The 25,792-nt window shown below is 39.9% G+C and overlaps 1 protein-coding gene across 1 annotated transcript in view; it reads left to right on the plus strand.

Moving 5' to 3' along the window:
- LYST (lysosomal trafficking regulator) overlaps positions 1–25,792 on the plus strand; it is a 377,263-nt gene that overhangs the window by 253,614 nt on the left and 97,857 nt on the right. Inside the window, 8 exon segments of the mRNA XM_075594997.1 lie at positions 961–1,138; positions 1,974–2,143; positions 13,194–13,424; positions 15,663–15,829; positions 18,940–19,092; positions 22,886–23,077; positions 24,488–24,669; positions 25,093–25,299. Coding sequence (XP_075451112.1) covers positions 961–1,138; positions 1,974–2,143; positions 13,194–13,424; positions 15,663–15,829; positions 18,940–19,092; positions 22,886–23,077; positions 24,488–24,669; positions 25,093–25,299 — 1,480 coding nt within the window.

The following is a 25,792-nucleotide window of genomic DNA, read 5'->3' on the forward strand; positions in this document are numbered from 1 at the left end:
GATGAAAGTACCTCTCCAGTTCTTACGAGGGCAAACTGATGTTTTGGGGTAAATCAAGCTGAAAGCCGCAAGTTATGAGAATAATGAAACCTTTTACTTTTCGGAGATCAGAAGAAGCTTGTAAATTGATTCACATAACCAGTAAACCATTGGGAAAAAAAATAATTCACGTCCTGCACATTCTTGGGAAAATAACCAAGAAACACAGTGTCGTTTTGCTCTATAGTACTATGACATTTCTGGGACAATGTGAATATCTTAATAATTATTTTATTACCTGAATCCTGTGCAATCTGTTATGACTGATGTATTGTGGTGTGGAAGAGTTTGCACTAGCTACAGGTTTAGTAAGACTTACTGTTCTCGGTGCCGCGATTGCGTAATGTCCAACTCCCTTGATGACGTAGATGACCGAATATGGTCCTATAGTATACCCCCTGATGACGTAGATACCCATAATCGGGCATCTACATCATCAAGGTGTAGGACAGACTGCTTCTTACCTTATGAGTTGCTCAGGGAGACACGCAGAGAGACTACTTCTGTCCGTCTGCGCAGCTATATCAGACCGGTTGGCCCTGTAGGATTAATGCTGTACGGGTGTCCCTCTTTAATCATCCCGGGCCACAAAATGTACTGTACTGCTTTCTGGGCCACGGATTCCAGCATGTTGGTCTACGGCACCGAAAACAGTAAGACTTGCTACATCGGTACATATCAGGAAAGTGGGCATTTCCCTTATGGAGACTTCTACGGATGGAATGCTGCAGAAAAATACAGTGTTGGAGATGATGGGGAGGACATTGCAGTTTCTCTTTTTATATGCTGCTGGCACCAGACATGCAGAGCTTACTCAATATATTTTTCATTGTTTGCTAATCTATACTGTATTTAAACATCACATGAAGTCTGTGAATTTTAATGCTTCACCATTACATATAACATTACTGGTTTTTTTAGATCAACGGAGGACTGTATTACTCTCATATGCTGTGGACTTTATAATCTTCTACGTGGAGTTCTCCTTACCATGCCAGATCTGATGCTCGGAGATGTACTGGACAATGTTATTCAACCTGAAGTCTTGATCGTTTTGGTTAACCACCCATCTCCTTTGATACAGCAAGGCGTTATAAAAGTAGGAGTTTATCTTCAGGTGTAGCCTTAATAGTGCCATGTTTTATTAGTCACCGACAAGCTCTGAACTTTACTTAATGTAACTATTTTAAGCATGTTTCTGTTGCTCCGTTTCTTGTTCTTCATGTAGCTACAGCATGCCAATGAACATATAACACATCATCCATGATATTGACTTAAATTTTTTTTTATAAAGTAACAGGATATTGTTCTGGTCTAATTTTTTGCTATGCTATTTTGCATATTTTGTACTAGTTGTGTACTTGACAATATTGGTACTATGCAGTCGGCTTTACTTTAATGGCATCTCATGATCTGTCCATGCTAATTTAGTCCCACATTACTTTAGGGGAATCCTAAGGGTTATAAATACAATAATGATCATTTTTTTCTTATACAGTACAATATAGCGCTGACAGTATACACAATTCCATGGCAGTATTGACTCAAGTCTGGTAATTAAACCATGTGTTATTTATATACGGAAGTTCCGATTTTTTAAATATATTGGCGCTTTGTAAATAATCAATTATAATAGGATTTGGGATTTTTAGTAGCAGAAGAACCCATGGGAGGCAGAGTACCGCAGCTTGTCCTGCAGACCAGAGACAGGCAAGCTCATGAACTCTTATATAGTGCCCTATGTTTAGGCATTGAGCATACATCATTTATTTTATCAATCTAATTTAATGACAAGTTGACTGAATGCCCTTGATGGGAACTTCCAGAGTATGATGGTTAGTCTTGCATTTTAAAATCTAAAAAACAAAAACGTAACTGAGTTACTGTCTGAATTAATAATAAGTTAAAATACAGTGTTCTTTTTGTTTCTTTAGCTGTTAGATGCATATTTTCACCGGGCATCCAAGGAGCAGAAAGAGATGTTCTTAAAAAAACATGGTTTTTCCTTGCTAGCAAACCAGTTGTCTCTTCACCAAGGAACACAGGGACTGATCGAGTGCTTCTTAGAGATGTTTTTTGAACGACCTGTTGGTCTGGATGAAGAGTAAGTGTTGTATAATCTTTTTCTTTGAGCTGAAAAGACTGATGTGTGATAAGAGATAAACATAGGAGACCTTATGCTATTTGAGCACTGCACATTGAAAAAAAAACCATTAATATGAAAATCCACCTCATGTGAATACATCACGAATTAAGAAACAGCAAAATATACTGTATGACCATCTGAATTAGACCAATGTAGAAGGTGCTCACTACAAAACCACATACTACATACAGTATGCATTGCATTAAAAAAAAATTGAAGAAACAGTACACGTACAGTATAATGGCTAAACAAGCAAGATGGTAGCAAGAAAAGTAAATCTGTTAAAGGTTTTTCCAGGCAAAGACTTTTTTTTGTAACTTTTTTTTTTGAGGTTAAAATTAAACACATTTAAAAAGTAACCTTTTGATCCCACTTCTCTTAAAGAGGGAATCCAAAATGGATTTTTGTACTGTATGTGTGTGTGTATGTATGTATATATATGTATGTATGTATATATATATATATATAAAAGCTGTGTTTAAAACAGCATGCATTGGCTTGAGGATCTGCTTGTGTAATACGAGCTTGAGACAAAAAGGTGGCACTGAGTGCTCATTTGCATGTCATTTCCCAGAATCCCTTGCTGCAGTGGAAGCGCTGTATGCTGGGCGATAATGGGGAAAGACAGGGTTGCAGACCTGTCTAAGACATGCAAATGAACATACAGTAATATTTACAGTTGCTTTATGCATTACTGTGGAGGGTTTTTGTCACTTTTTTACCCACCATAACCTTAATAATTGTGGTGATTACCTAGTCTATAGTCTCAAAACCAGCTTAGCCATTACAACCAACCTCACACTGATGATACCAATCAAGGTTGAAACATGTCTGTGAGTGGGTTTAATGACTTTGCATCTCATCCCAGCCTCTGTCTAAAAGCTGTGTTTAAAACAGCATGCATTGGCTTGAGGATCTGCTTGTGTAATACGAGCTTGAGACAAAAGGTGGCACTGAGTGCTCATTTGCATGTAATTTCCCAGAATCCCTTGCTGCAGTGGAAGTGCTGTATGCTGGGCGATAATGGGGAAAGACAGGGTTACAGACATGTCTAAGACATGCAAATGAACATACAGTAATATTTACAGTTGCTATATATATGTGTGTGTGTGTGTGTGTATATCTCTCTCTCTCTCTATATATATATATATATATATATATATATATATATATATATATATATATCTGTACCGTGTTAGCCGAGCTCAATAATCAAAAACTAATAGACGATACCGTTCTGTGGCTAACGAAATGCTTGTATTTGTGAGAGCTTTCGAGATACACTGATCTTCTTCCGGTGGTGTTACAATGGATAAAACAAGAAAGGTTATTACTTAAAAACAGTACATTCTGGAATGTATCTGTGACTGAAGCCTATCCCTCCCCCCTGTGCAGTATGCGATGTATGACTTAAGGTGTTAAATGGTCCCTGAATGTTGTGTGTGTGTGTGTGTGTGTGTGTGTGTGTGTGTGTGTGTGTGTGTGTGTGTGTGTGTGTGTGTGTGTGTGTGTGTGTGTGTGTGTGTGTGTGTGTGTGTGTGTGTGTGTGTGTGTGTGTGTGTAAATATACATTTATAAAGCGCCCACAGTATACAGCGCTTTACAGAAGGTGTTTGTGGCGTGAGTGTGTTTACCAAAGGTGTGGGTAGGTGTAGAAATGTAAGAGGGTGTTGCATTACTATTAATGTGTGTAGATACTATGTGGTCCCTATTGTTATATTGGGATATAATTACATTGTACACTTGTATGTGTAAGAGACAGCTGTGTGTGCATTCATATGTTCTAAGATTACCTTTGAGTATGGCCACCTTCAGATCGTTCATTTTATGGCCAGTGACAGAGAAATGTTTGCCAACAGGACTGTATCTTGTTCCACGTGTGTTGCTGTGGTGATGCAGATTAATTCTCTCATTTAGCCCCTTTCCCGTCTCACCTATGTAGTAGCAGCCCCTGACTATTTCATGCACATGATGAGTTGCACAAAATTGCTGGAGGAACAGGTGAACCTTCCTCTGATTTTGTACTCCAGATTCCTGTGTGGTATTTGTATTGTGCCCGCTGTGTGGAGCATTGCGCAGGTTTTGCATCTTGGGTCCTGGCATGGTTTTGTCCCGCATTCAGTTGTACTGTTGCATACTTTGCTCCTCACCATCATTTTCTTGAGATTATGAGGTTGTCTGTATGATAATAAGGGTGTTTCAGGGAAGACCTGTTGCAGTCTTGTATCTTCCTGGAGAATGGATTGTAGTTCTCTGGCGATCTTACGTGGGGCTTCTAAGTGTGGGTTATATGTGACAACCAAAGGTACCCTGTCGCTTGTCTCTTTCTGTATGTATTCAAGGAGATCACTTCTTGGTATTCTGGTGGATTTACTGGTCTACATTTCTCTGGTTATATCCACGGTTTATGAAATTCGATCTCAAGGCTGTAATCCTCTGGCTTCTGTCTGCTGTGTTGGAGCATATCCGGTTGTATCGTATGGCTTCATTGTAGATAGTTGCATGCTCAGTGTGTGTGGGGTGGAAGCTGTTGTCCCTCAAATAGCTGTCTCTGTCTGTAGGTTTGCGGTATACAGAAGTCTGTAGTGGGTTGCTCTTTAAAGTAATGGTGGTGTCTAGATAATATACTTAATCCGGGGAATCTGTAAGCTTGAGGTTGAACATATTGAAGTTCTCATGGAAATATAAGCATTTCGTTAGCCATAGAACGGTATTGTCTATTCATTTTTTATTTTATTTATACATATATATACTGGGGTGAGTGCATTTTACCTGCTCGTGAGTCTTACCGGCGGCATGACGGGATATCTTCCAACCTTACCGCCTTAAGACGCGAGTGCAGAAAATGGCATTTTAGAGTTCTGATTTTTAAACACCTTAAATTGACCCAGTAGCACAGTACACATTGTAATTCATTCATTTCATTGCACCCAAAGAAACAGAATCCATTAAATTCAACAAAGCAATCACTTTGTTTTTTTTAATATATATATATATGTGTGTGTGTGTGTGTGTGTATATATATATATATGTGTTTGTGTGTGTGTGTGTGTGTATATATATATATATATATATATATATATATATATATATATATATATATATGTATGTGTGTGTGTACTGTATATATATATATATATATATATATATATATATATATATATATATATATATGTGTGTGTGTATATGTGTGTGTGTATGTATATATATATATATACATAGTGCAGAATAAATGAGTTCTTCAGTATTAGGTGATACCTTTTTTATTGGACTAACAATTTATGTCATAGGACAAGCTTTCGAGAGTTCTCCTCTCTTCTTCAGGTCAAGCAATACTGATATACAAAGGATTCGATGGCTAATACAGTGTAGAGAGAGGGGGGAAAAAATAAATAAAAAAAAGATATTTACTGTAGATAAGGTAGGGTGTTAAGTGTTTGAAGCCAGGGGACAGTGTCAAAGAAAGGTGGGGAGGGGAAGGGATGCTGGGGGGGAGAGAAAGTGTGGATAAGAATTGAGGCAAGCAGGATAATTACAAACAATTTTGATAGGGTGTGAGAAAACCCATGTCCGCATTAAGTCCTTAGGTTTTGGTGTCAAGGAGTCTTATCATTCTGAGTTCAAATGTTTTCCGTTCTTGGGTGCTTTTAAACATTCCATTGAGGATTTTGATTTTTAAATAATTTATGGAATGATCTGGTTGTGAGAAGTGATGTCCCACAGGTGAGCAGTATCTTCCTTCTTCGTGATGGAGTATAGAGTGTCTGTGCATATTCATTCTTCCTTGTAGTTTTTGGCTGGTTTCCCCAATGTAGCAGCCTTGGTCACATTTGTTGCAATGAATCATATACACTATATTTCTGGATGTGCAGCTGTATGATCCTTTAACATTGAATGTTCTATGGTTGTGACTGGCTGTGGGATCTTGGCAAATGTGTTTGCAGAGTTTGCAGCGTTTGTTGCTGCACGGTTTTGTACCATTATCCATGTCTTTAAAATCGTTGTGAAGTTTTCTGCTGACTAATTTCTGTTTGAGGTTTGGTGGTTGCCGGAATGCAAGAATGGAAGGTTTGGGAAAGATTTCTTTTAATGTCGCATCCTCTGTCACCATGGGTTGAGTATCTTTGATTATTTTTCGTATACCCTCTAGGGTAGGGTTGTATGTGGTCACTAGTGGTATGCGGGTGGTAGGTTCTTCCTGTCTGTATTGTAGCAGGTGTTTTCGTGGGGCTTTAAGTGCTGATGTAATAGTTTTGGCAATGGTCTTTGGTTTGTATCCCTTCTGTCTGAACGATTCTGCAAGGCTGCTACATTGGGAAAACCAGCCAAAAACTACAAGGAAGAATGAATATGCACAGACACTCTATACTCCATCACAAAGAAGGAAGATACTGCTCACCTGTGGGACATCACTTCTCACAACCAGATCATTCCATAAATGATTTAAAAATCAAAATCCACAATGGAATGTTTAAAAGCACCCAAGAACGGAAAACATTTGAACTCAGAATGATAAGACTCCTTGACACCAAAACCAAAGGACTTAATGCGGACATGGGTTTTCTCACACCCTATCAAAATTGTTTGTAATTATCCTGCTTGCCTCAATTCTTATCCACACTTTCTCTCCCCCCCAGCATCCCTTCCCCTCCCCACCTTTCTTTGACACTGTCCCCTGGCTTCAAACACTTAACACCCTACCTTATCTACAGTAAATATCTTCTTTTTTTTTTCCCCTTCTCTCTACACTGTATTAGCCATTGAATCCTTTGTATATCAGTATTGCTTGACCTGAAGAAGAGAGGAGAACTCTCGGAAGCTTGTCCTATGACATAAATTGTTAGTCCAATAAAATACTGAAGAACTCATTTATTCTGCAATATCGCAACTGGACTAACACGGCTATTTTCTGCTTTATTCATGATGGAAGATACCCCATATAGCCGTATGAAAAAGACACTGACCAAACTGATTACAAAGGAATCACAACTAAACAGCGACATCTACTTCCTATCAGAATGCAAGAGAAGGAACTGGATACCAAATGGGCTGAAGATCAAAAACCCACTTGCAACAACACACAATTCCCATTTCGCTGAAGAACAATGCAAACGCCTCAGTGAGAAATTGAGAAACAAACTGATCCATCAACTATATGGAAAAAAACAGGAATTAGAACGGCAAAAACGCACAATACTCCAAACCCTGCAATTGCAAAGCAGTGCAAATACCAACAAACTAGAAAAAGATATGCAAACTCTGCACAAGAGACTGCAGCGGAACTTAATCAAGAAGAAACAGAAGAAACTACAACTCCTCTCTCATTATGACTGCAGACCATGGACACAACATAAGGGATTTCAAACCAACAAAAAGCAGGATAACTACTTAGAACTAGAAACCAGAACTGACTTTTCAAGACAGATACACAACTTCAACCCAGAAGAGCACACAGCCTGCCATGGAGTTATAAACCTGTCTGATTATAAACTCTCAACCTGAGACCTCAGTTCTCTCCAAGGGACTAACATTCTGTCCCACCATCAAACTGGATCAAATCAAATTATTCTCAGATCTAAAAGAATTCTTCAGGAGGCTACGACTGAAAGAATACTTCCACAAAAAAGATAGCAACCCCATAATGATGGAGTACAACAACAAGAAGAAGAACACGTACTTCACACCACCAACAGGACGCAACATCATACTTGATAGATACATACAGAGCTTAAGATCACAAGTTTCCTTACTAGCATCAACACAGCAGAAAAAAACTATGTACAACCTATCCCCCCATGGAGAGATCTGCAATCAAGGAACTGCGAAACAACCACAACATCACCATCAAACCAGCAGATAAAGGAGGCGCAGTGGTGCTTATGAACACAAATAAATACATAGAAGAAGGCAATAGACAACTCACAGACAACACCTACTACAAGAAACTCACACATGATCCAACCCAGGAATACACTACCGACACACTTTATTAAAGTGTGGCCGGTACCGCAAGCCGGGAGATTTCCCGGCTTGCTAGTGGCCGCCCCTCGGCGTGCGACGCGCGGTCACGCGTCTTCGGGAGCGTGCGCCCCCTGCACGCGCATCCAGGGGCTCCCCGAGGGAGCCCTGGTGTCCCGCGATCGCGGGACAGCGGCAGGGGGTTCTGGGGGACCCGGCGGACCCGGCAGCGGTAGGGAGAGCGCCCCGATCGGAGGGCGCTCTTCCGCTGCTTCGGCGCGCGCCCGTCACTCTCGGGCGCGCGCCAGGCTACTGCTGCGGCCAAGAACGGGCAAATGCTCGAATAAACTTGGCCGCAGCAGTATACAAAGCAACTCATGAATCTCATTCAAACATTCCCTAACCACCTGCAACCACAATTGAAGCAACTAATACCTGACAACCCAGGAGTTGGGATCTTCTACATGCTTTCCAAAATCCACAAACCAGGAAACCCCGGCAGACCTATTATAACAGGTATGGATACACTCACGGAACAAATATCAGGCTTAGTGGAGAATATCCTCAAACCTTTAGTCAGAAGCACCAACAGCTTCATACAAGATACCACAGATTTTCTCAATAATCTTAACAACATCAACCAACTACCATCCAACACACTGCTAGTTACCATGGATGTAGAATCCCTTTACAGCAACATCCCCCACAAGGATGGTATTGAGGCATGCCTGCATTTCCTTACAACATCTCCCCTGGATCAGAAATACAGCGCTGATGTAATTACCAAACTGATAGAATACATCCTCACACACAACTACTTCAGCTTCAACAAGGAAATGTACCTACAACTAATGGGGACTGCAATGGGTACCAAGATGGCACCGCAATATGCCAATCTTTTCATGGCAAATCTTAAACAAAGATTCCTAACTACATGCCTCTACAAACCCTACAAATACTACAAATACATTGATGACCTGTTTATAATATGGACAGAGGGTGAAGAAAACCTAAAACAATTCCACGAGTCCCTGAACTCATTGCGCCCATCAATTAAACTCAAAATGGATTATTCGACAAACCTAATAAACTTTCTAGATACTACAGTAACACTGAAAGATGGCAAACTACACACATCTGTATACAAGAAACCAACTGACAGATGCAGTTACCTCCAAAACTCCAGCTTCCCTCCCACTCATACCAAACAAGGTATCATACACAGCCAGGCTATAAGATACCACCGCATATGCTCTGACACTGAAGACAGAAACAGGCATCTCACAACCCTGACCAAATCGTTCAGACAGAAGGGATACAAACCAAAGACCATTGGCAAAACTATTACATCAGCACTTAAAGCCCCATGAGAACACCTGCTACAATACAGACAGAACCTACCACACGCATACCACTAGTGACCACATACAACCCTACCCAAAGGGTATACGAAAAATAATCAAAGATCTTCAACCCATGGTGACAGAGGATGCGACATTAAAAGAAATCTTTCCCAAACCTTCCATTCTTGCATTCCGGCAACCACCAAACCTCAAACAGAAATTAGTCAGCAGAAAACTTCACAACGATTTTAAAGACATGGATAATGGCACAAAACCGTGCAGCAACAAACGCTGCAAACTCTGCAAACACATTTGCCAAGATCCCACAGCCAGTCACAACCATAGAACATTCAATGTTAAAGGATCATACAGCTGCACATCCAGAAATATAGTGTATATGATTCATTGCAACAAATGTGACCAAGGCTGCTACATTGGGGAAACCAGCCAAAAACTACAAGGAAGAATGAATATGCACAGACACTCTATACTCCATCACGAAGAAGGAAGATACTGCTCACCTGTGGGACATCACTTCTCACAACCAGATCATTCCATAAATGATTTAAAAATCAAAATCCTCAATGGAATGTTTAAAAGCACCCAAGAACGGAAAACATTTGAACTCAAAATGATAAGACTCCTTGACACCAAAACCAAAGGACTTAATGCGGACATGGGTTTTCTCACACCCTATCAAAATTGTTTGTAATTATCCTGCTTGCCTCAATTCTTATCCACACTTTCTCTCCCCCCCCAGCATCCCTTCCCCTCCCCACCTTTCTTTGACACTGTCCCCTGGCTTCAAACACTTAACACCCTACCTTATCTACAGTAAATACCTTTTTTTTTCTTCCCTCTCTCTACACTGTATTAGCCATTGAATCCTTTGTATATCAGTATTGCTTGACCTGAAGAAGAGAGGAGAACTCTCGAAAGCTTGTCATATGACATAAATTGTTAGTCCAATTAAAAATGTATCACCTAATACTGAAGAACTAATTTATTCTGCACTATCGCAACTGGACTAACACGGCTATTTTCTGCTTTATATATGTGTGTGTGTGTGTGTGTGTGTGTGTGTGTGTGTATACACACACACAGTTAAGTCCGGAAATAATTGGACACTGATACAAGTTTTGTTATTTCGGCTGTGTACCAAAATAAATTCAAGTTACAGTTATATAATGAATATGTGCCTAAAGTGCAATCTATCAGCTTTAATTTGAGGATATTCACATCCAAATTGGAGGAAGGGTTTAGGAATTACATCTCTTTAATATGTAGCCCCCTTTTTTTCAAGGGACCAAAAGTAATTGGACAATTGACTCAAAAGCTGTTTCATGGACAGGTGTGGGCTATTCCTTCGTTATTTCATCATCAATTAAGCAGGTAAAAGGTCTGGAGTTGATTCCAAGTGTGGCATTCGCATTTGGGAGCTGTTGCTGTGAACCCACAACATGCGGTCAAAGGAGCTCTCAATGCAAGTGAAACAGGGCATCCTTAGGCTGCAAAAAAAGAAAAGAAAATTCATCAGAGAGATAGCAGGAATATTAGGAGTGGCCAAATAAACAGTTTGGTACATTCTGAGGAAAAAAAGAAGGCACTGGTGAGCTCTGCAACACAAAAAGGCATGGACATCCACAGAAGACAACAGTGGTGGATGATTGTAGGATCCTTTCCATGGTAAAGAAAAACCCCTTCACAACATCCAGCCAAGTGAAGAACACTCTCCAGGATTTAGGCATATCATTATCCAAGTCTACCATAAAGGGAAGACTTCACGAGAGCAAATGCAGAGGGTTCAACACAAGGTGCAAACCATTCATAAGCCTCAAGAATAGAAAGGCCAGATTAGACTTTGCCAAACAATATCTAAAAAAGCCAGCCCAGTTCTGCAACAGCATTCTTTGGACAGATGAAACTAAGATCAACCTGTACCAGAATGATGGGAAGAAAAAAGTATGGAGAAGGCTTGGAATGGCTCATGATCCGAAGCACACCACATCATCTGTAAAACACGATGGAGGCAGTGTGATGGCATGGGCATGCATGGCTTACAATGGCAATGGGTCACTAGTGTTTTTATTGATGATGTGACAGAAGACAGAAACAGCCGGATGAATTCTGAAGTGTATAGGGATATATTGTCTGCTCAGATTCAGCCAAATTCAGCGAAGTTGATTGGACGGCGCTTCACTTTACAGATGGACAATGACCCAAAACATACTGCAAAAGCAACCCATGAGTTTTTTAAGGCAAAGAAGTGGAATATTCTGCAATGGCCGAGTCAATCACCTGATCTCAACCTGATCGAGCATGCATTTCACTTTCTGAAGACAAAACTTAAGGCAGAAAGACCCACGAACAAACAACAACTGAAGACAGCTGCAGTAAAGGCCTGGCAATGCATCACAAAGGAGGAAACCCAGCGTTTGGTGGTGTCCATGCGTTCCAGACTTCAAGCAGTCATTGCCTGCAAAGGATTCTCGACAAAGTATTCAAAATTAATATTTTATTTATGATTGTGTTAATTTGTCCAATTACATTTGAGCCCCTGAAATAAGGGGTCGGTGTATGAAAATGGTTGCAATTCCTAAACGTTTCGTACGATATTTTTGTTCAACCCTTTGATTTAAAGCTGAAAGTCTGCACTTCTATTGCATCTCGGTTGTTTCATTTCAAATCCATTGTGGTGGCGTACAGAGCCAAAATTATGAAAATTATGTCAGTGTCCAATTGTTTTATTTATTTATTTATTTATAAAATGTTTTACCAGGAAGTAATACATTAAGAGTTACCTCTCGTTTTCAAGTATGTCCTGGACATAGTTAATATGACAAATAATACATGGTTACAAATACAGTTACATAAATGAACAGGGTATACATTATATACAATACATTGCATGCACAGTTAGAGAAGATGTATATTATAGGCTTATGTAACAGTTACAGACCAGATTAAAATGTGAGACAGCCTTAGTTTTGAAAGAACTTAAACTGGTGGATGTGAGAGTCTCCTGTAGGTTGTTCCAGTTTTGGGGTGCACGGTAAGAGAAGAAGGACCTAACTATATTGAAGCAGGTGGTCTCCAGAGCTGAAACCCACTAACTTCAGCTCCGGGGACCCCCTGCTTCCGGAGATACTTACCTGCAAATTACTGTAGGTGCCGGTTGCAACTCTCCTCGGCTACCAGGGTTCACAATATTTCCTCTGTTTAGAAATCGCGGGCCATTAGAAAGCCGTAATGTAATCTGTGCAGCTTCCTATTGGCCCATGTGACACGGGAGCTTCAAACTTGCTTAGCCAGAGCAGCTACGGCACATACTTCGGAGGTCAGCAACTCCGGCAGTAGGGTGTTCCGGAGCTGAAATTAATGGAGGTTTAGCACCGGAGACAATTTAGCCAAATGTTTACTTAAATGATGCTCTTACAAGTCCTCCAAAGTCACCTACCATTTGTAATAATTGCTACTTGGATCAGGTAAGGGATAAAATGCACACATGCAAACTACCTGCACAAATGTAGGTAGTGTAATAAAAGGTAATTGGTGCATTAGTGGCCTAAGGGTTGCAGTTTCTAAAAGGTTAGAGCGTTTCCTAAATATCCGTTATACTCCAGTATGTGTTCACATCATTTTTGCGCTTTTTAAACATTTTTATTTGGGTCAAAACTAATGAGTTGTGTATATCTTCTTCCAAACAGATTTGATCTGGAGGATATAAAAAATGCAAGTGTTTTTCGGAAGTGGTGCATCATTCCACTACTTGGGCTTATAGAAAATTCCTTGTATGACTTTACGTTACTTCACAATAATTTCTGCCTTTTGGTGCAGATTCTCAATTCCTGCTCGAAAGTAGCAGATATGCTGATTGACAATGGGTTGTTATATGCGGTTTGCAACACATTAGCAGCTCTAGGTGGAATAGAAACAAGGTACGTTTTTTTATGTTTTTATAATACAACGCCTTGTATTTAAACTTATAAATGTTGGGATATATTAAAATCAATATGAAAATGAAATAAGGAGAATATAAATGTAATAAATATTGCTTTTGAAGTAGCAGAAATTGAACTAAGACCAATTGCCATCTTCTTTTGACAAGTTACTCTCTCACTGTATGTGAGCCTTTCTGTTATCAAAAACGTATACATTCTATGTGGAAATGATTTATTATGCCTGAAAAATTCAATGTACATCATTGTTAACAATGTGCTTTTTACATATTTAAATATATAGCCATTGTACCATTGCCCACATATAGTGGAGAGTTGTTTGATCTTATCATTTAAATTGACCTATTTTTAAATATTCAATAAGTACATTTTTTTCAAAGAAAATAAAATGAACATGTATAAAGACTGTCTATAGTATTCGGCAATTTCATCAATTGGCAAAATAGCAGTCTCAAGAAAATCCTTAAAATGTGAAATACTTTTATTGTTCTAGCAAAGAAAGTAGTAATGAATAGATTGATCAAAAGTCCCCACCTACTACTTGGAGAGTACTGTTTTGTTACTAATAGATTTGATAAATGGGATGCTTTACTAAACAGAATGCAGGAATCTAGTTTCTTTTCATTTTACTATGGGGAACATACTGTAGTAAATTAAAACTTGTTGACATCTTGACGATGTTTTAACCCTCAATCCTTTAAAAATGCTACATATTGATGTTCTTGTTTTATTTTACCCTCCTTATTTTGTCTTTTATTTTTGTTTATCAAAACGGCCATCAATCTTCATTTGGAATTACTATTTTAATTTAATGTCCACTTATAAATATCATGTCAATTATGCTAGCTCTCTTTTTATGTTTTGTGTTGAAGGGGAAAAAAATGTTTAAAAAATCAATGCTGTAGGTTGTATTTTATGCATTTACTTTCAAAACTACAAAAAGGTGACATTTAATGTGCCGCAACGGGCCAAGAATTTTGCAGAAAGCGTGAGAAGTTTGTTGTTTCTCATTTACTTTCCTGGATTTTGGAAATAGCCAGCGTTATTGTTCCCTCTGGTGCCATCACTGTAAATTAATCCTTTGGATACTGTGATATTCTGAGTTCTAACAGGATATGTTGTGTTATCCCATCCTGCAGCATAAAGTTATTATGATTGAGACTACAAGCTTTCAATGATTTTAAGCATAATCAGAGAATGCCACAACATTTATGATCGCTGCTGCCACTGTTGGTCGGCCTAGTTCTTTAGTGCAACAGAAAAAGACTCCAAGAAATGTATACTTGCCCTGCTCTCCTGTTGTAGGATAGAAATACGTTTAGGTTTCTATGGTGCGTTTTCATACCGCGGAATCCCCTACAAACCTTCACACTTAATAAAAAAAATAAGGTCCTCAGACCATTTATTAATATACAAAAGACAACACGAAGCACAACAGGTTAACTTTTTTTACCCCCGAAATGTTCTGCTTCTTTTTGTCTTTTGTATATTAATAAATAGCCTGAGGATCTTGTGAATACGATCAGCGCGACCTCCTGTTCCTTATTTTTAGCAACGGTCGAAGATCTACTGTACCACTAGGAGCGAAGAACTAGGATAACTTTGGTGCATCAACAGAACATAACGTAGAAAAATGGCGTGCAAGTTGGAAAATTGTATTTTAAGTTAAAGCAGCAATACGGGTTTCATTTAAAATAAATATATATATATATATATATATATATATATATATATATATATATATATATACAGTATTTTATTACAGGATGGAAGCAAGGTGTCTCTGGAGCTCAACTATAAATTTCAGTTCCGGGTGACCCCCTGCTTTCAGAGATGCCGGTATCTCTTTTCAGTTTAAATGTCCTGGTCACATGCGCCAGTATGAAGCCGCACCAGATTATGTTACTGCTTCCTATTGGCCCACGTGACTTAGGACATTTAACCACCGCCATACACAGTTTCTCTGTAGAGATACCAGCACCTCGTTATGGAGGTAAGTATCTCTGGAATCACGGTGACCCCAAAGTTGAAATTTAACACCGTTCAGCTTCCAAGACCCTCTGCTTTCATCATGTAATACATTATTTATTTTAATAAAAATTAAACCATATCACTGTGCTAATATGACCTTTAGAAAAGTAATATCTATATGGGAATAATTAAAATGTGTATATATATATATAATATAAATTCTTTGTCTGTTTGTGTCTTTCACAGTGTTCCCTTAGATGAATACACTTTGCTTGTATGTGATATACAGCAGCTGCTGGTAGCAGTCACAATACATTCCTGCAGTTCTTCAGGATCGCAGTATTTTCGAATTATTGAAGATCTGATCATATTACTCGGATATCTACATGAAAGCAAAAATGAAAGAGTGCAAAGTAAGGCTTGTATAGTACAAATTCCTCAATTTGAAGTATAACTTGTGCACATTAACATCTACTGCACCAACACACTTTATTCGAGCAAATACCCAGTATGTACCTGGCAGATACCTGGAATGCGCCGCTCCTCACCTCTGACAAGCCCCGTTGTGTTTGCCTTCCCAGCCTGGGTTCATGCCTGGCTGACGGGCGGCTGATCTGTTAAATGATAATGATTAGGATTTAATAGGCTGCAATGCTTCGCGTGTCTACCAGATGGCATAAATTCATGAATTGTAATGCAGTATATATATATATACTGTGCAGTATTGCAGCCAGCGGGAATAAAATGCTTCAATCCCTGTCTGGAAAATACCTCAATGCACTCGGGCAGAAAACAGTCACAAACCTCAATACACCCGGGTATACCCGAATTCGTGGGACTAGCCGAGCTCGAATAAAGTGTGTCGCCAGTGTATGTTAGGTAAAGGGGAGGTAGGTGCACTCACAATTATTGTGAAGAGCTGCCATGGGTGCTGAGAAAGCCCCAGCGAGTTGGGGTAAAGCAGATACAAGGATCAACTTTTCAGTCCTAGTGTTAGACCTTGACAAAGATCCACACTAGTACCAAAACATTTATCCTTATTCTTTTTCACTACTAAAACATTTTTTTGAAGTGAAACTTCCTTAGTGGCACCTCATTCGTGATGGGGCAAAAAAGAATTGTGGAGACAGAAATGAAACGGATGTGACGTCAGTGCTGGCAGTTGAGGCCGGGCTGTGTTCTGGCTCAGCCCGACCCCAACACTGACATCACACCCGCTGCGGCGCTCCTAATCACCCCCCACACCCCACCCAGCCCCACACCCCCCACACACCATGACATATGCGGCGGCGATAGCCGCCGCTCCTAACGGCCGCTGACATGCTGCGCAGCCTCTCTCCTCCCTACCTCCGCTTTCCTGCGTCCCGCTGACTCAGCGCCGCCGGGGTCGAGGAGAGGAGCCCAGGGATCATGGAGGGTATCCGCCGCCGCAGCTCATAACGAGCTCTGCTCCCCCCACCCGCTGACATGCGGCGGCGGCAGCCCTCAAAATTTAATTGCCGCCACTCCTGCTGACCTCCCTCGGCTGAGGCATGGAACGGGGGGGGGGGGGGGGGTAGAGTGAGCTGCGTTCCCCACAGCACCAAGCCAGCTCCCGCTGACGATGACACGCTGCCCCCCTTCCCCGCCGACACTGCCTCTGCCCACGCAGCACTTCCGGAGGGGGGGGGCCTTTATTAGGTATCTGCCCGGTGCCCGGTGCGGCCGCGTCTCGCCGGGGGGTGGGGGGGGGCGAGGAGAGACTCAGGCAGAGCCGCCGCGGGTCCGCAGCTCTGCCTGTCTGTGAGGGGGGGGGGGGGGAGGAGAGTCTCAGGCAGAGCCGCCGCGGGTCCGCAGCTCTGCCTGTCTGTGAGGGGGGAGGGGGGGAGGGAGGAGAGTCTCAGGCAGAGCCGCCGCGGGTCCGCAGCTCTGCCTGTCTGTGAGGGGGGGGGGGGGGAGGGAGGAGAGTCTCAGGCAGAGCCGCCGCGAGTCCGCAGCTCTGCCTGTCTGTGAGGGGGGGGGGGAGGGAGGAGAGTCTCAGGCAGAGCCGCCGCGAGTCCGCAGCTCTGCCTGTCTGTGAGGGGGGGGGGGAGGAGTCAGGAGAGAGGGGGCAGGACACAGAAAGAGAGACACACATACAGTGACAGACACACACACATACATATATACACACACAGACACACACACTGACTGACACACATACACACACACACACTGATTGACACACATACGCACACACTGACTGACACACATGCACACACACTGACACATACACACACACTGACTGACACACATGCACACACACTGACACATACACACACACTGACTGACATACACACACACTGACTGACATACACACACTGACTGTGAATAGGTTAGGGGGATGTGTGAGGTGCAGGGGGGCTGCGCATACGTCACACGGTCACACGCACGCACACGGTCACACACACACGCACATGGTCACGCACACACACACAGTCACACGCACACACACACAGTCACACGCACAGTCAGTCGCGCGCACAGTCAGTCGCGTGCACACGCACTGTCACGTGCACTGTCACGTGCACTGTCACGCGTACACGCACTGTCACGCGCACAGTCACACACAGTCACACAGTAACACGCACAGTCACACGCACAGTCGCACAGTCACACGCACAGTCGCACAGTCACACGCACAGTCGCACAGTCACACGCACAGTCACACAGTCACACGCACACACACAGTCACACGCACACACACACAGTCACGCACACACACACAGTCACGCACACACGAGGAATTCACGCTTAGTGCAAATACAAGGGATGTGTACGCATGTTCTAAGTCAAATTTATTTGCGTTTTGTCAATGAAATTTTTTTTTGATTTTTAATTAAAACATCACCAATACAAATACAATTTCTGTGACAAAAGTCAAAGAAGTTTCACTTACTATGCGCGTGCACAGCACACACAGCTTTTTTTTGCTAAGACCACTTGCGTGCTGTCTTCTTTTTTTTTTTTTTTTCCCAGGTCTATGTTGGGGACAGAATTTAACCTAACCCATCCAATACTAACAAACCTGCCTTGAGTATTGAACTGTCACATAACTGTACAGAAATTTTAAGGAAACACTGTTTACAAAAAGTTTCAATGTGTGCCTCCTAAAGCCTATGCCAACATAGGGACGCGATTCACTAACCTCAAAGTTTACTATTAACTGCCATTGATGTTAATGGTAAATCCTCTATAAATTAGATACGATTTACTATATGTGCTACAGTATTTGCATTACTGCTATTTGTTTCCTTAATTAGTATCCGTACCAGACACAATGTGCAATTTTCTTGCTTAATACAAATATACTTTACCTAGATACTTTCTTGTTCTATGACATTGTAACGTGTGCAAGTATTGGTTAATGTTAATAACAGTAAAGTATGTGTTCCTCTGGTGGGTCACTAGAAAGTGTTTAAATAGGATTCACATTTTGTTTTTATGTAATTATTGTAATGTAAATGTTTTTCTTCAATCTTTTTATTTTTATATTTTTCTTTAGACATGGCTGTCGCTTTGCAGTTCAAAGTTTTGCAGTCAGCAATAGAGTTCATAAAGACAACCGCAAACCAAGACTCACAAAATCTTACTAGTTCATTCCATTTCTCCCCTGCTCCGCATCATGCATTTTACCAAAAGAGGAAAAGTATTGCTGGTGAGTACTAAAAACTCGAAAAAATTGGTGCCAATACGTTGCTCGTTATGTGAAACAAAATATATTTCCATTTTGTTTATAGTTTTTTTCATTTTAAATATCCTTTCTTAGGTGCATTGTTACCATTTCTATTTTGTTATATTTTGTTGAGACAGTAGTAGTTATCCAGTAGGAGATCTTTCATGGCGTCATATGAAAGCATGTGGGCATCCGTAGTGATGATTTTAAACTTTGTTCAAAGTCGCAAGTCAAACTCTATTTGTTAAAAACAAAAAACGGACTGACCACCTATTAGTTTTCTAGTCAGTACCTTTTAGATTTCAATTTTATTTTGCTGTAACAATTATTATATCTTGAAAATATTTTTTTTTACAAATCTGTGATTTGTAAAGTAATTGTGTTCTCTGAATTTTCGGTTTTACATTCCACTGATAATAATGTTAATATTTTACTTATCTGTAAAGTCTGTTACCCGTGAATAACTGCAATCAATACATTGCAGCATCTGTCTTGGCATGATCAGAGGGAAACCTACTGTAGTTTATCATCTCTCTCCCCCTCACCCACACCCCCTCCATCTAATGACATTAACATGCCAGAAGATTTAGATTTCAAATATAGAATGTTGAGGATTGAAAAACAAGCTTTTGATACAGGTAGGGTCATCATACTTTTTATTTTAAAGGCAAAAAGGACATTTTTCTTTAGTGGCTAATTGGCCTCCACTACCGAGACCCCTCTCACCCCAGTGACAGTAGCTTGTAATGTTATCTTCCAATAACACAATTTTAACGTTTTTTTTTTTTAAGCAGGCTAGACAGTGCATTTTCTTTTGAGTAGTTTTGATGGGTTACAGTACCTTTTCTTTTTCTTCTGTCACTTGTTCTGCAAGTTTAACATTGGCTGTAACTTCTCAACTTGCTGGAGTTCTAAAGATGCTATAAAATGTTGACAATGGAGTGATACCATTACAGCTTTTACAACAGCATGTGCCCTCTGTACATACAGTAAGAACATTCATGGAAACAGATGACCAATGAGGACCATTAGTCTGCCCAATTTCATAAGCTTCTTTGGAATATACAATGTGTACTGCCTCCTTCCACCGGCTTCAGTGTTAGTTTAAATGCTTTTTAATAAAACATCTACCTGTTGATTTAAAAAAAAAAAAAAATTAAAGAAAAGGAAAAAGGTAGTGTCGTACCTTTTTATTGGACCAAACATGGTTTAAAGTTTGCCATATTTCAAATCTTACAGGGTTCTTAGTCAGGTATAATAGCTGTATAGCAAATCAGATTATATACCATTTGTAGTATGATGGTATACAGTTGAGTTGAGAGAGGCATATTATAGTTTGAAGGAAAAAATTGTGTATTTGAGAAGATTGTTGTTCATTTGCAAGTCAACATTTTTTAAATTCGATATTCCTGAAGCAGGTCACTTGTTTGAGAGTTGTTTCAACAGGCTTCATCTTCTGCACAAAAAGAAATGAATTTCCTTAGTACTGTTCTTATCCCCTGAGAACTAGACATTGACTACTTTTTGTTGATACTACAGTTCCTCTCAAGTTCATAGTAGAAAACGAGATAAATATGTGGTTTCTGATCCATTGACCTTGTGCTTCTAACCCCGCTGTACCATTAGTACATAACATTTTTCATATAGTAAATGGTAGTCAATTTAACCGTGGTCATTGGTTATACTGTATTACCCTGTGGGATTATATAATTTAGGGCCATATTTACTTAGCAAGACTATGCTATTATACCCCATCCGGTGCTGGAAGATGTCTATAGTCCATTCACTTAAAGGTATCTTTCAGCAACAGTAATACATATTAGGAATCAATAAACATGTTCTAAGAGAAGTTATAGGGAAGAGCTTTGAGGTTAAAACTGGAATGGGGACACTTTCCCATGCAGAGATGGACTGTCCTGTAGACTATGCACTACAACACGTTTGGTACTATTTGGGTTACAGGTCTAGGGCAGTATGAAATACAACATATTCTTATATGCTTATGACATATCTTAAATTCATATTCAGCATAGTTTTGTTAAGGCGGTATTTCTGTTGGGGGAAATGGCAAACATTTTAACGCTGGTCAAAAGTCTACAAACAGATACGGTACATCACCTGATGTACATAAAATAAAATAAAACTGTCACAGTACTGATTAAAAGGCTTTTGGAAATGCCAATAAGTATTTTTTATCTTTCTAATAAAAATACTGTGTTGTTTGATAGACTTCTGTCAACATTACAAATTAACGTTATCTTTTTACTTTCAATATTTCAAATAACACATTTTGAATATTAAACCATATATACACTATGAATAAGTAGAAGTCTAGTCTGTGTTTTTTTTTGTTTTTTTTTACTACAGTTCTTGAACCAGAGGGCCTTCCAAAGATTATTTTTGGTCACCCTATCTAGAGGGACCTCTAGTTCTAAAGATATTGTCTTTATTCCATGTCCAATGGGTACAAAATGATCACCGGGGTCAATTTGGCTCTAGCACCAAATAGAGTCCAACATCCTATTCGTGACCCGGCAGACATTATTGAATGTTTCTGTGTCGGCGTGATACTGCAGATCTTTTCAGGAAATAATCATTTTTACAAATATTTTGTTTGGGGGTTGGGGTTTTAAGTTGGACAGATGTGTAAACATAAATAACACGCATTATGATTGTTTGAAACAAAGGTTCAATTGCAATGAAAGATTCCATTATTCCACGCCTCCCAAGACAGCACTTTTGTTCCTATGGACAGCTTCCGATGCCCCCATCTTACAGTATTTTAAGCCAAGAATCGCCCCTCCAGTCACCTGTCGGATTCACAACATATACATTCCCTGAAGAAACAGGTGTAGTAATGCCAACTATGACGAGCTATAACAGCCCCCAAAAACATTTCAGCAGAAATGTTTTAAAGGATTGCTTTATAACAATGCATGTCTTACATTTCTTATGACATGTATTTCCCTATCTTAACAGGTTTTAACTTTTTCTAACAAATCAGTATGTTCGTAAACTGCTTCATTCTAACTAATATCCTAGTGAAAATTAAAATCTGTTTTAAAAAAAAAAAATGTTTTCTGATATGTTAGAACTTATTTTGCATCCAACAGACTTTGTATTTTATAATCTGATCCCAAATCATGTATATATAGGCTTTTAACACCATATCAGATTCAGTTACACTGGCCAAGGAAATTCTATTCCTTTACAAGTCTACTAAATGTAAAGACTAAACAACCCTTCAGGAAGTAGCGCGAGTTCTATTGGACTGCACCTACAATATACACATTGTATTCATTGTAGCAAGTCCTGTGCTCCATCATAAAATCACTAATGCTACTGGAATCATTAGTGACAAATAATCCTAAGAATAGTAATCTCGTTGTAATAAGTCTGATACGTCCATTTTGTAACATTAAAACAAACCTTTGAGGGTGCCTTTTAAATTTGGACAGTTGCTAGTTAAGAAAACTAGTACAAGTTATCCTCCCATTTCTTTAGTAGTCAAAATTATGCTCTTTAAAAATTGCCAATTACAGTATTACATTTGTAGGCCGCTCTTAAATATTATGGAGTATACTGTTCATATTTAACTTGCCACATCCTCAAGGCATTTAAATAAAACGTATTCTTTATTCATGTAGATTCTGCTTTAACGTTAGCGATCTGACATCTAACTCCATTGCTCTTCCTTCTTTTTTAAGAATACATGGTTTACTTACCATCAAAGACGAAATTTTAATGACATGTTTCTTACCTGCCACTTTTGCAGGTCCTCGTAGATTTTCTCTTGCTCAGTCTGACCCCCTGCTAATGAAGATGCGCTCAGTTGCAAGCAATGAGCTCACAGTGATGGTGCAGAGAAGAATGAGCCAAGAAAATCCGATCAGGGCTTCCGAATCGGAATTTGTACAGAGACTTCAGAGACTGTCCGTTTTGTCTGTCAATAGGCTAATTTACCAAGGTAATGCATATTCAGTCTGAATTGAAATGCTAATATTGTTCCAGTAATATGTCAAAAATGGGGGTTTTAAAGTGAGCTAGCAAATAGTTGAGTGAAGAATGGTACTTATTATTTTGGATTACAGATTTCAGGACCAAGTATACACTGTGATGACACAATTTGCACACACAGTTATCAAAGTAAATTATTCAAAGCCAACATTACTGATCAGAGGAGAGGGTACCATAATAAGAAATCTTTGGTGTCTGTGAAAGTAGAACCCATAACAGATGTGCAGAGAATGCAAACACACAGGGGAGGGGGATTCACAATGAAGCTCCGATATCTGAGTCCAATTGGCTTTAACTGCTGATTCTGCGCATGTACCTGTTATTAGAGCTTCTCCTCCCCCCTAATCCCCGCAGAGTCACACATTATTTACTATAAATGGTAATTTGTAAATGTAGTGGGTGGTTCACTTAATTTCAATAACTTTTAATGAATACTACTGATCATGTTGGGTATGGATTTAGAAGAACTACAGTACCATGTTTTTTTCCTTTACTAAACCTCAGTTTGGCAGTGTTTAAGTTCATGATGTGCCTTTATCTGTGGTCTTGTGTAACTTCATTTTTTCGACTTAAATGTATTTATGTTGTTTTGAGTTGTCTCATATAATTGATAGTCTATGGCAGTGTTTCCCAACTCCAGTCCTCAAGAACCCCCAACAGTCCATGTGTTAAGGATATCCCTGCTTCAGCATAGGCGATTCAGTAAAAATATCTGAGTCACATGTGCTGAAGCAGGGATATCCACTGGTCTATAGCAGCGTTGCACAAACCTCGGACGTGAGATTTTTTGGGGGGGTTGCGGGCGGTTGCAGAGGTCCCGCGCTCTCCCCCCAGGCATATAAATTAAATGTCGGGGGACCGCGCGAGGCTTCTGCAAGCTCAATTTACCGAGGTTCAGCCAGCTCCAGGATGCGTTACCATGGCAACGCGGCGTCAAATAGTGCCACGGGGTCATGTGACGTCACGGTTGCCACGGTAACGTGAAGTCAAATAACACTGCGGGTCACGTGATGTCACATGACACCCGCGCGAGGTAAGGAAGTGGGTGTGGGGTGCCAAGGAGGAGAGCAGGGACAGGGGGGGCAGCAAAAAAAGCTTGCGCATCCCTGGTCTGTGGTATAGTCTCGTATAGTTTTAAGCCAGAATGACTTAAGGGGAAAAAGTCTCACGATTCTATCAGGAAAGTGTGAATAGGTTTTGATATGCATGTACATTTTTTTCCCAACACTAACATTTAAGAGTTGATGAGACAAAATTAATTTGCATTCTTTATCATCAAATGTAATCCATATGAGAATTTAATAGTAGAAACATTTGGTACTGTGTAAAAGGTTTTTCTGTTACTTTTTTCTTTTCAAAGATGTTCGTCATGATTGTCTTGTTGATCTAAGTGTGTCCGACACCTCAGAGAGAAGGATGTTTTCAGGATCACAATTTGAAGTTCGTTCTGAAGAAGAGATGCAATCGGATCTTTCCAATATTAAAACTAAATTTCAAAATGAACTGTTCAAAACCATGATTGAGGGAATCAAACTATCTCTGGTATGTAAAGTTTTTATTTAATCAAAAGCTCCAATGTTGCTGTTAATGCTCTTAAATGCCTGTTTTTGTGTGTTATAGCCACATATGCAGAATATTAATGTCAAAATGAGGTACAGAGATAGCCAACGTTATTGCAACCACTGGCGCGCTTTCACTGGTGAAATATCACTTTATAATGCGCGCTGTCACTGGTGTAATATCACGTTATAATGCAGAAAATCACAGTTTCCATATACTGTAATTAAATGGCAGCGCTGGTGCGGAATATTCCTCCAATAATGCGCAATGAAGCACTGTACATTTGTATATACTGTACAAAGAATCCTTTAATGCTTTCAGTTGTAATCTACATGTTTAATTGAAGTACTTCTCCTGTGTTATTTATCCATGTTTGCAACATGCTTATTCTTGGTGCTTTTGCAGGCTACAAGTAGAAGCAGTTCGCCCAAACAGCAGTGGAAGACAATACTTTGGTCCTGTAAAGACACTTTTCGAGTTCAACTTGGAAGGCTGCTTGTACATCTTTTATCTTCATCTCAGCCACTCAAGGAAAGAAAGCAAGTTCTGGAAATAGTCTATGAACCAAAGCATCAAGAAATTCTGAGAGACTGTTTAAGCCCAGGTTTGCAAGTAAGAATTGCTCCTTCTATCGTTTTACCATCAGTATAATGAGTTTGACAAAAATAAATCAAGTAGCATAAAAACATTCCTACTGGGCAGTCATTGAATTCCCCCTGCGAAACTAGGAACTAATACTGGTTACTTCACCAGTAAGTGTCTCGGAAATGGAGGTGGTCCCCAGAGCTGAGAATAGTGCAGTTCCCATGCTATTAAAAAAGGGTTGTATGGATTATTTTACAGCAGTGACTTTGGGCTACTTTCTATACAATAGTGTCTGCACATGTAAAAAGGTTGTTGAGTCACAGTTATGATCTTATCTCTGCTTCTCAGTAGTTGCGCATTTCCTCATTTTGATCCCATGAGGTCAGTCACAAAGTGGTACTGATAGATCCTAGTCGGCTATTTCCTGGAGAATTAGTATGGTTATCTGAGGCTTAAATAAGCTCATCCTGGTTCTAAGTATTAAGTTGATTAGCTCAATTTTAGCAAAGTGCCCGCACTC

Source organism: Ascaphus truei, chromosome 4 (assembly GCF_040206685.1).
Source record: "Ascaphus truei isolate aAscTru1 chromosome 4, aAscTru1.hap1, whole genome shotgun sequence".
NCBI classification, from domain to species: Eukaryota; Metazoa; Chordata; class Amphibia; order Anura; family Ascaphidae; genus Ascaphus; species Ascaphus truei.